At 50.7% G+C, this 10,000-nt stretch overlaps 1 protein-coding gene across 1 annotated transcript in view; it reads right to left on the bottom strand.

The window, feature by feature from the left end:
- Window positions 1–10,000, bottom strand: part of LOC135506298 (protein unc-13 homolog B-like) — a 76,616-nt gene that overhangs the window by 49,750 nt on the left and 16,866 nt on the right. Inside the window, exons 7-9 of the mRNA XM_064925823.1 lie at window positions 6,483–6,598; window positions 5,788–5,951; window positions 3,424–3,574 (exon numbers count right to left, since the gene is read on the bottom strand). Coding sequence (XP_064781895.1) covers window positions 3,424–3,574; window positions 5,788–5,951; window positions 6,483–6,598 — 431 coding nt within the window. The remainder of the gene's footprint in view (window positions 1–3,423; window positions 3,575–5,787; window positions 5,952–6,482; window positions 6,599–10,000) is intronic.

Here is a 10,000-nt window from a genome sequence, read left to right as displayed (position 1 = left end):
CTCAACTGCCTAAGACTGGCCTCTGACTGCGTCTGGTCTCTCTCAACTGGCTAAGACTGGCCTCTGACTGCGTCTGGTCTCTCTCAACTGGCTAAGACTGGCCTCTGACTGCGTCTGGACTCTCTCAACTGGCTAAGACTGGGCTCTGACTGCGTCTGGTCTCTCTCAACTGGCTAAAACTGGCCTCTGACTTCGTCTGGTCTCTCTCAACTGGCTAAGACTGGCCTCTGACTGCGTCTGGTCTCTCTCAACTGGCTAAGACTGGCCTCTGACTGCGTCTGGTCTCTCTCAACTGGCTAAGACTGGCCTCTGACTGCGTCTGGTCTCTCTCAACTGGCTAAGACTGGCCTCTGACTGCGTCTGGACTCTCTCAACTGGCTAAGACTGGCCTCTGACTGCGTCTTGGCTCTCTCAACTGGCTAAGACTGGCCTCTGACTGCGTCTGGTCTCTCTCAACAGGCTAAGACTGGCCTCTGACTGCGTCTGGTCTCTCTCAACTGGCTAAGACTGGCCTCTGACTGCGTCTGGTCTCTCTCAACTGGCTAAGACTGGCCTCTGACTGCGTCTGGTCTCTCTCAACTGCCTAAGACTGGCCTCTGACTGCGTCTGGGCTCTCTCAACTGGCTAAGACTGGCCTCTGACTGCGTCTGGTCTCTCTCAACTGGCTAAGACTGGGCTCTGACTGCGTCTGGTCTCTCTCAACTGGCTAAGACTGGCCTCTGACTGCGTCTGGTCTCTCTCAACTGGCTAAGACTGGCCTCTGACTGCGTCTGGTCTCTCTCAACTGGCTAAGACTGGCCTCTGACTGCGTCTGGCCTCTCTCAACTGGCTAAGACTGGCCTCTGACTGCGTCTGGTCTCTCTCAACTGGCTAAGACTGGCCTCTGACTGCGTCTGGTCTCTCTCAACTGGCTAAGACTGGCCTCTGACTGCGTCTGGTCTCTCTCAACTGGCTAAGACTGGGCTCTGACTGCGTCTGGTCTCTCTCAACTGGCTAAGACTGGCCTCTGACTGCGTCTGGACTCTCTCAACTGGCTAAGACTGGCCTCTGACTGCGTCTTGGCTCTCTCAACTGGCTAAGACTGGCCTCTGACTGCGTCTGGTCTCTCTCAACTGGCTAAGACTGGCCTCTGACTGCGTCTGGTCTCTCTCAACTGGCTAAGACTGGCCTCTGACTGCGTCTGGTCTCTCACCAACTGGCTAAGACTGGCCTCTGACTGCGTCTGGTCTCTCTCAACTGGCTAAGACTGGTCTCTGACTGTGTCTGGTCTCTCTCAACTGCCTAAGACTGGCCTCTGACTGCGTCTGGTCTCTCTCAACTGGCTAAGACTGGCCTCTGACTGCGTCTGGTCTCTCTCAACTGGCTAAGACTGGCCTCTGACTGCGTCTGGACTCTCACAACTGGCTAAGACTGGCCTCTGACTGCGTCTGGTCTCTCTCAACTGGCTAAGACTGGCCTCTGACTGCGTCTGGTCTCTCTCAACTGGCTAAGACTGGGCTCTGACTGCGTCTGGTCTCTCTCAACTGGCTAAAACTGGCCTCTGACTTCGTCTGGTCTCTCTCAACTGGCTAAGACTGGCCTCTGACTGCGTCTGGTCTCTCTCAACTGGCTAAGACTGGCCTCTGACTGCGTCTGGTCTCTCTCAACTGGCTAAGACTGGGCTCTGACTGCGTCTGGTCTCTCTCAACTGGCTAAGACTGGCCTCTGACTGCGTCTGGACTCTCTCAACTGGCTAAGACTGGCCTCTGACTGCGTCTTGGCTCTCTCAACTGGCTAAGACTGGCCTCTGACTGCGTCTGGTCTCTCTCAACAAGCTAAGACTGGCCTCTGACTGCGTCTGGTCTCTCTCAACTGGCTAAGACTGGCCTCTGACTGCGTCTGGTCTCTCTCAACTGGCTAAGACTGGCCTCTGACTGCGTCTGGTCTCTCTCAACTGCCTAAGACTGGCCTCTGACTGCGTCTGGGCTCTCTCAACTGGCTAAGACTGGCCTCTGACTGCGTCTGGTCTCTCTCAACTGGCTAAGACTGGGCTCTGACTGCGTCTGGTCTCTCTCAACTGGCTAAGACTGGCCTCTGACTGCGTCTGGTCTCTCTCAACTGGCTAAGACTGGCCTCTGACTGCGTCTGGTCTCTCTCAACTGGCTAAGACTGGCCTCTGACTGAGTCTGGCCTCTCTCAACTGGCTAAGACTGGGCTCTGACTGCGTCTGGTCTCTCTCAACTGGCTAAGACTGGCCTCTGACTGCGTCTGGTCTCTCTCAACTGGCTAAGACTGGTCTCTGACTGTGTCTGGTCTCTCTCAACTGCCTAAGACTGGCCTCTGACTGCGTCTGGTCTCTCTCAACTGGCTAAGACTGGCCACTGACTGCGTCTGGTCTCTCTCAACTGGCTAAGACTGGCCTCTGACTGCGTCTGGTCTCTCTCAACTGCCTAAGACTGGCCTCTGACTGCATCTGGGCTCTCTCAACTGGCTAAGACTGGCCTCTGACTGCGTCTGGTCTCTCTCAACTGGCTAAGACTGGGCTCTGACTGCGTCTGGTCTCTCTCAACTGGCTAAGACTGGCCTCTGACTGCGTCTGGTCTCTCTCAACTGGCTAAGACTGGTCTCTGACTGTGTCTGGTCTCTCTCAACTGCCTAAGACTGGCCTCTGACTGCGTCTGGTCTCTCTCAACTGGCTAAGACTGGCCTCTGACTGCGTCTGGTCTCTCTCAACTGGCTAAGACTGGCCTCTGACTGCGTCTGGTCTCTCTCAACTGGCTAAGACTGGGCTCTGACTGCGTCTGGTCTCTCTCAACTGGCTAAGACTGGCCTCTGACTGCGTCTGGACTCTCTCAACTGGCTAAGACTGGCCTCTGACTGCGTCTTGGCTCTCTCAACTGGCTAAGACTGGCCTCTGACTGCGTCTGGTCTCTCTCAACTGGCTAAGACTGGCCTCTGACTGCATCTGGTCTCTCTCAACTGGCTAAGACTGGCCTCTGACTGCGTCTGGTCTCTCTCAACTGGCTAAGACTGGCCTCTGACTGCGTCTGGTCTCTCTCAACTGGCTAAGACTGGCCTCTGACTGCGTCTGGTCTCTCTCAACTGGCTAAGACTGGCCTCTGACTGAGTCTGGTCTCTCTCAACTGGCTAAGACTGGGCTCTGACTGCGTCTGGTCTCTCTCAACTGGCTAAGACTGGCCTCTGACTGCGTCTGGTCTCTCTCAACTGGCTAAGACTGGCCTCGAAATTCACAACACGTCCCATGGTAGAAGTAGGAGTAGGATCCCCTTTCCATAACACTGCTACTCTGAGACTCCCTGTGAATAATATACACCTGTTTTTTATGCTATGGTCATGTTGTGGTGGTGTCTCTGTCACACAGCTTTTAAGACTCACACACTGCAGCGTTTACCAAGCAGCAAATACAATAACGAAGAGTCTTACACCGAAGTTGGAGGCATTGAAGCGGTTACATGCGGAGACGTCGGTGATGGTCGTAGGATGGGCGTAGAAGGCGTTGATATTGGCCAACAGAGTACTCATCACAGCAGGAATACCAGACAACATGTACTTAGAGGACAGACAGGCAAAGTGACTGGAGAGAGACAGAGGGATGGAGAGAGAGAGAAAGGGAGAGACAGAAGGATGGAGAGAGAGAGAAAGGGAGAGAGATGGAGAGACAGAGAAAGGGAGAGAGATGGAGAGACAGAGAAAGGGAGAGAGACAGAGGGATGGAGAGAGAGAGAGAAAGGGAGGGAGACAGAGAAAGGGAGAGAGACAGAGGGATGGAGAGAGAGAGAAAGGGAGAGAGACAGAGAAAGGGAGAGAGACAGAGGGACGGAGAGAGAGAGAAAGGGAGAGAGACAGAGAAAGGGAGAGAGACAGAAGGATGGAGAGAGAGAGAAAGGGAGAGAGACAGAGAAAGGGAGAGAGACAGAGGGATGGAGAGAGAGAGAAAGGGAGAGAGACAGAGAAAGGGAGAGAGACAGAGGGATGGAGAGAGAGAGAAAGGGAGAGAGACAGAGAAAGGGAGAGAGACAGAAGGATGGAGAGAGAGAGAAAGGGAGAGAGACAGAGGGATGGAGAGAGAGAGAAAGGGAGAGAGACAGAGAAAGGGAGAGAGACAGAAGGATGGAGAGAGAGAGAAAGGGAGAGAGACAGAGAAAGGGAGAGAGACAGAGGGATGGAGAGAGAGAGAAAGGGAGAGAGACAGAGAGATGGAGAGGGATGGAGAGACAGAGAAAGGGAGAGGGATGGAGAGACAGAGAAAGGGAGAGGGATGGAGAGACAGAGAGGGAGTGAGATGAAGAGAGAGACAGAGAGAAAAATAGCGTGTTATTTCTCCATCAGCCATCTCCTAAAAGTCACATAGTGAGAGATTGATTGCAACGAAATCCTGACTGTCTCTGTAATGGGAAGGTGTGTGTGCGTGACAGGTCATGAGACATGTTATTGATGAGTCTACTCAGTGTTATTGATCAGTGTACTGTACTCCTCAGTGTTATTGATGAGTCTACTCAGTGTTATTGATCAGTGTACTGTACTCCTCGGTGTTATTGATCAGTGTACTGTACCCCTCAGTGTTATTGATCAGTGTACTGTACTCAGTGTTATTGATCAGTGTACTGTACTCCTCAGTGTTATTGATCAGTGTACTCAGTGTTATTGATCAGTGTACTGTCCTCAGTGTTATTGATCAGTGTACTGTCCTCAGTGTTATTGATCAGTGTACTGTACTCCTCAGTGTTATTGATCAGTGTACTGTCCTCAGTGTTATTGATCAGTGTACTGTACTACACAGTGTTATTGATCAGTGTACTGTACCCCTCAGTGTTATTGATCAGTGTACTGTACTCCTCAGTGTTATTGATCAGTGTACTGTACTCCTCAGTGTTATTGATCAGTGTACTCAGTGTTATTGATCAGTGTACTGTACTACACAGTGTTATTGATCAGTGTACTGTACTCCTCAGTGTTATTGATCAGTGTCCTCAGTGTTATTGATCAGTGTACTGTATCCCTCAGTGTTATTGATCAGTGTACTGTACTCCTCAGTGTTATTGATCAGTGTACTGTACTCCTCAGTGTTATTGATCAGTGTACTGTATCCCTCAGTGTTATTGATCAGTGTACTGTACTCCTCAGTGTTATTGATCAGTGTACTGTTGTTATCAGTGTTATTGATCAGTGTACTGTACCCCTCAGTGTTATTGATCAGTGTACTGTACCCCTCAGTGTTATTGATCAGTGTACTGTACCCCTCAGTGTTATTGATCAGTGTACTGTACTACACAGTGTTATTGATCAGTGTACTCAGTGTTATTGATCAGTGTACTCAGTGTTATTGATCAGTGTACTGTACTCCTCAGTGTTATTGATCAGTGTACTCAGTGTTATTGATCAGTGTACTGTACTCCTCAGTGTTATTGATCAGTGTACTGTACTCCTCAGTGTTATTGATCAGTGTACTGTATCCCTCAGTGTTATTGATCAGTGTACTGTACCCCTCAGTGTTATTGATCAGTGTACTGTACTACACAGTGTTATTGATCAGTGTACTGTACCCCTCAGTGTTATTGATCAGTGTACTGTACTACACAGTGTTATTGATCAGTGTACTGTACTCTTCAGTCTACCTGTCAGAGAATGGAACCTTGGATGCCCTGGCAATTGTGCAGTCATGGGGTTCACACACACACACACACACACACACACACACACACACACACACACACACACACACACACACACACACACACACACACACACACACACACACACACACACACACTACGTTCTTAGACTCACGTCATGGCCTGGTAGATGGACTCGATGCCATAGCGCAAGGCGAACTCGTCCACGATATTCTGATGCACCTCGTCAAAGTAGACCTTCCATGCATCATCTCCATAGGCAACAGGCATCTTCACTACCCCCTGACCCACAACGTCAGTAGAGTAATGGAACATGTTCTAGAGGGGGAGAGAGGGGGAGAGAGCGAAAGAGAGAGAGAGAGAGGAGGGAGAGAGAGAGAAAGAGAGAGAGAGGAGGGAGAGAGAGAGAAAGAGAGAGAGAGGATGGAGAGAGAGAGAAAGAGAGAGAGAGTAGGGAGAGAGAGAGAAAGAGAGAGAGAGGAGGGAGAGAGAGAGAAAGAGAGAGAGAGGAGGGAGAGAGAGAGAAAGAGAGAGAGAGAGGAGGGAGAGAGAGAAAGGGAGAGAGAGAGAGGAGGGAGTTTTTGTTTCTATGCTTTCTGTAGTCACAATATATAGTATACACTGTATAACATGTGATGTGTTACCTCATGCAGGCTGGTGTACTGAGCGTGGTAGGATGTGTTACCTCATGCAGGCTGGTGTACTGAGCGTGGTAGGATGTGTTACCTCATGCAGGCTGGTGTACTGAGCGTGGTAGGATGTGTTACCTCATGCAGGCTGGTGTACTGAGCGTGGTAGGATGTGTTACCTCATGCAGGCTGGTGTACTGAGCGTGGTAGGATGTGTTACCTCATGCAGGCTGGTGTACTGAGCGTGGTAGGATGCTACTTTCTCCTCCCCTTCAATCTCCACACTGATCTGTAACCTGATGGCCCCAGACACTGCTGACTTATCAGTCCTCTTCTCTGTATGGAGAGAGACACATATACACACTGTCAGAGACAGACAGACAGACAGACAGACAGACAGACAGACAGACAGACAGACAGACAGACAGACAGACAGACAGACAGACAGATACACACTGTCAGAGACAGAGAGACAGACAGACAGACAGACAGATACACACTGTCAGAGACAGACAGACAGATACACACTGTCAGAGACAGAGAGACACAACTGAAAGAAGATGAACGGACAAAGTGAGAGAGTTAAAACATAGGACACAATCAAAGGAGGGAGACAATGAGCCAGTCAGACAGTGAGTCAACAGTGGAAAATGTTGTGATTGGTTTGGTGCTTAGTCCTCTTTAGCAATATTTATCTCAAGTGAAAAGGGAGACAAAGGGAGAGAGAGAATGAGAGGGAGAGAGAGAGGAAAAGGAGAGAGAGAGAGAGAGAGAGAAGACAGAAAGACAGAGACAGAGGAAAAGGAAGAGAGAGAGAGAGACAGAGAGAATGAGAGAGAGAGAGAGAGAGAGAGAGAGAGAGAGAGAGAGAGAGACAGAAAGACAGAGACAGAGGAAAAGGAAGAGAGAGAGAGAGAGACAGAGAGAAGAGAGAGAGAGAGAGAGAGAGAGAGAGAGAGAGAGAGAGAGACAGAAAGACGGAGACAGAGGAAAAGGAAGAGAGAGAGAGAGAGACAGAGAGAATGAGACAGAGGAAAAGGAAGAGAGAGAGAGAGAGAGTCTACAGCAGAGCCTGGACCTGTAAGAGCAGTACTACCAGACCTGGGCCCTGGCAGTAGACCCCAAAAAGATTAAAATAAGTATTTTCCAGAGAAGATACAGATTTCAGGGAATTAGCCCAAAATATATAGAGTACTGTACACACTAAAATTACTGAGGTTTAAAAATAAGCTCAACTGGACACCTTAATGAGGCAGTGGCTGAACTGAGAGAGAAAGCACGCAGGGCGATCTACGCCATTAAAAAACACATTCAAATTGTAATACCTAATTAAAATGAGGCTAAAACAAATTTAATGTGTCATTGAACCAATTGCACGTAATGGCAGCGAGGTGTGGGGTCCACTTGCAAAACAAAATTTCACCAAATTGGACAAACACCCCATTGAAACCCTGCATGCAGAGTTCTGTAAGATTGTCCTACATGTCCAGAGGAAAACTACAAACAACGCCTGCAGGGCAGAATTAGGCCAATATCCACTAATAATATAAACTCTAAAAAGACCAAGTAAGTTTTGGAAAAAAGAACTAGGCAAAGAAAAGAGTCCCCTCATCCAGCTGGTCCTGGGGCTGAGTTCACTAACCTGTTCTACTAACACACTGAAGCCTCAGTCCCCTCATCCAGCTGGTCTTGGGGCTGCGTTCACTAACCTGTTCTACTAACACACTGAAGCCTCAGTCCCCTCATCCAGCTGGTCCTGGGGCTGCGTTCACTAACCTGTTCTACTAACACACTGAAGCCTCAGTCCCCTCATCCAGCTGGTCCTGGGGCTGAGTTCACTAACCTGTTCTACTAACACACTGAAGCCTCAGTCCCCTCATCCAGCTGGTCCTGGGGCTGAGTTCACAAACCTGTTCTACTAACACACTGAAGCCTCAGTCCCCTCATCCAGCTGGTCCTGGGGCTGAGTTCACAAACCTGTTCTACTAACACACTGAAGCCTCAGTCCCCTCATCCAGCTGGTCCTGGGGCTGCGTTCACTAACCTGTTCTACTAACACACTGAAGCCTCAGTCCCCTCATCCAGCTGGTCCTGGGGCTGAGTTCACAAACCTGTTCTACTAACACACTGAAGCCTCAGTCCCCTCATCCAGCTGGTCCTGGGGCTGAGTTCACAAACCTGTTCTACTAACACACTGAAGCCTCAGTCCCCTCATCCAGCTGGTCCTGGGGTTGAGTTCACTAACCTGTTCTACTAACACACTGAAGCCTCAGGACCAGAACATCCAATCAATCCGAGTAAAGCAAATTATAACACAATCAAAACAAAACTATATTGATTATTGGGAAACACAAGCACAAAGCAAAATGCTGTGCTATCTGGCCCTGAATCGACATCGTGGCTAATAGCTAACTGTTTGAACATGGTTACTGATCAAAACCTTAGAAAGTCCTTGACAAAGTACAGGCTCAGTGAGCACAACCGTGCCATTGAGAAGGGTAGACACAGGAAAACCTGGCTCCCTGTAGAGGAAAGGCTGTGCAACCACTGCACAACAGCAGAACCTGGCTCCCTGTAGAGGAAAGGCTGTGCAACCACTGCCCAACAGCAGAACCTGGCTCCCTGTAGAGGAAAGGCTGTACAACCACTGCACCACAGCAGAACCTGGCTCCCTGTAGAGGAAAGGCTGTACAACCACTGCCCAACAGCAGAACCTGGCTCCCTGTAGAGGAAAGGCTGTGCAACCACTGCCCAACAGCAGAACCTGGCTCCCTGTAGAGGAAAGGCTGTGCAACCACTGCCCAACAGCAGAACCTGGCTCCCTGTAGAGGAAAGGCTGTGCAACCACTGCCCAACAGCAGAACCTGGCTCCCTGTAGAGGAAAGGCTGTGCAACCACTGCCCAACAGCAGAACCTGGCTCCCTGTAGAGGAAAGGCTGTGCAACCACTGCCCAACAGCAGAACCTGGCTCCCTGTAGAGGAAAGGCTGTGCAACCACTGCACCACAGCAGAACCTGGCTCCCTGTAGAGGAAAGGCTGTGCAACCACCGCACCACAGCAGAACCTGGCTCCCTGTAGAGGAAAGGCTGTGCAACCACTGCCCAACAGCAGAACCTGGCTCCCTGTAGAGGAAAGGCTGTGCAACCACTGCCCAACAGCAGAACCTGTCTCCCTGTAGAGGAAAGGCTGTGCAACCACTGCCCAACAGCAGAACCTGGCTCCCTGTAGAGGAAAGGCTGTGCAACCACTGCCCAACAGCAGAACCTGTCTCCCTGTAGAGGAAAGGCTGTGCAACCACTGCCCAACAGCAGAACCTGGCTCCCTGTAGAGGAAAGGCTGTGCAACCACTGCACCACAGCAGAACCTGGCTCCCTGTAGAGGAAAGGCTGTCCAACCACTGCACCACAGCAGAACCTGGCTCCCTGTAGAGGAAAGGCTGTCCAACCACTGCACCACAGCAGAACCTGGCTCCCTAGAGGAAAGGCTGTCCAACCACTGCATCACAGCAGAACCTGGCTCCCTGTAGAGGAAAGGCTGTCCAACCACTGCACCACAGCAGAACCTGGCTCCCTGTAGAGGAAAGGCTGTCCAACCACTGCACCACAGCAGAACCTGGCTCCCTGTAGAGGAAAGGCTGTCCAACCACTGCACCACAGCAGAACCTGGCTCCCTGTAGAGGAAAGGCTGTCCAACCACTGCCCAACAGCAGAACCTGGCTCCCTGTAGAGGAAAGGCTGT

The sequence above is a fragment of the Oncorhynchus masou genome, chromosome 1, assembly GCF_036934945.1.
Source record: "Oncorhynchus masou masou isolate Uvic2021 chromosome 1, UVic_Omas_1.1, whole genome shotgun sequence".
NCBI classification, from domain to species: domain Eukaryota; kingdom Metazoa; phylum Chordata; class Actinopteri; order Salmoniformes; family Salmonidae; genus Oncorhynchus; species Oncorhynchus masou.
This window is presented reverse-complemented; position numbering and strand designations above follow the sequence as displayed.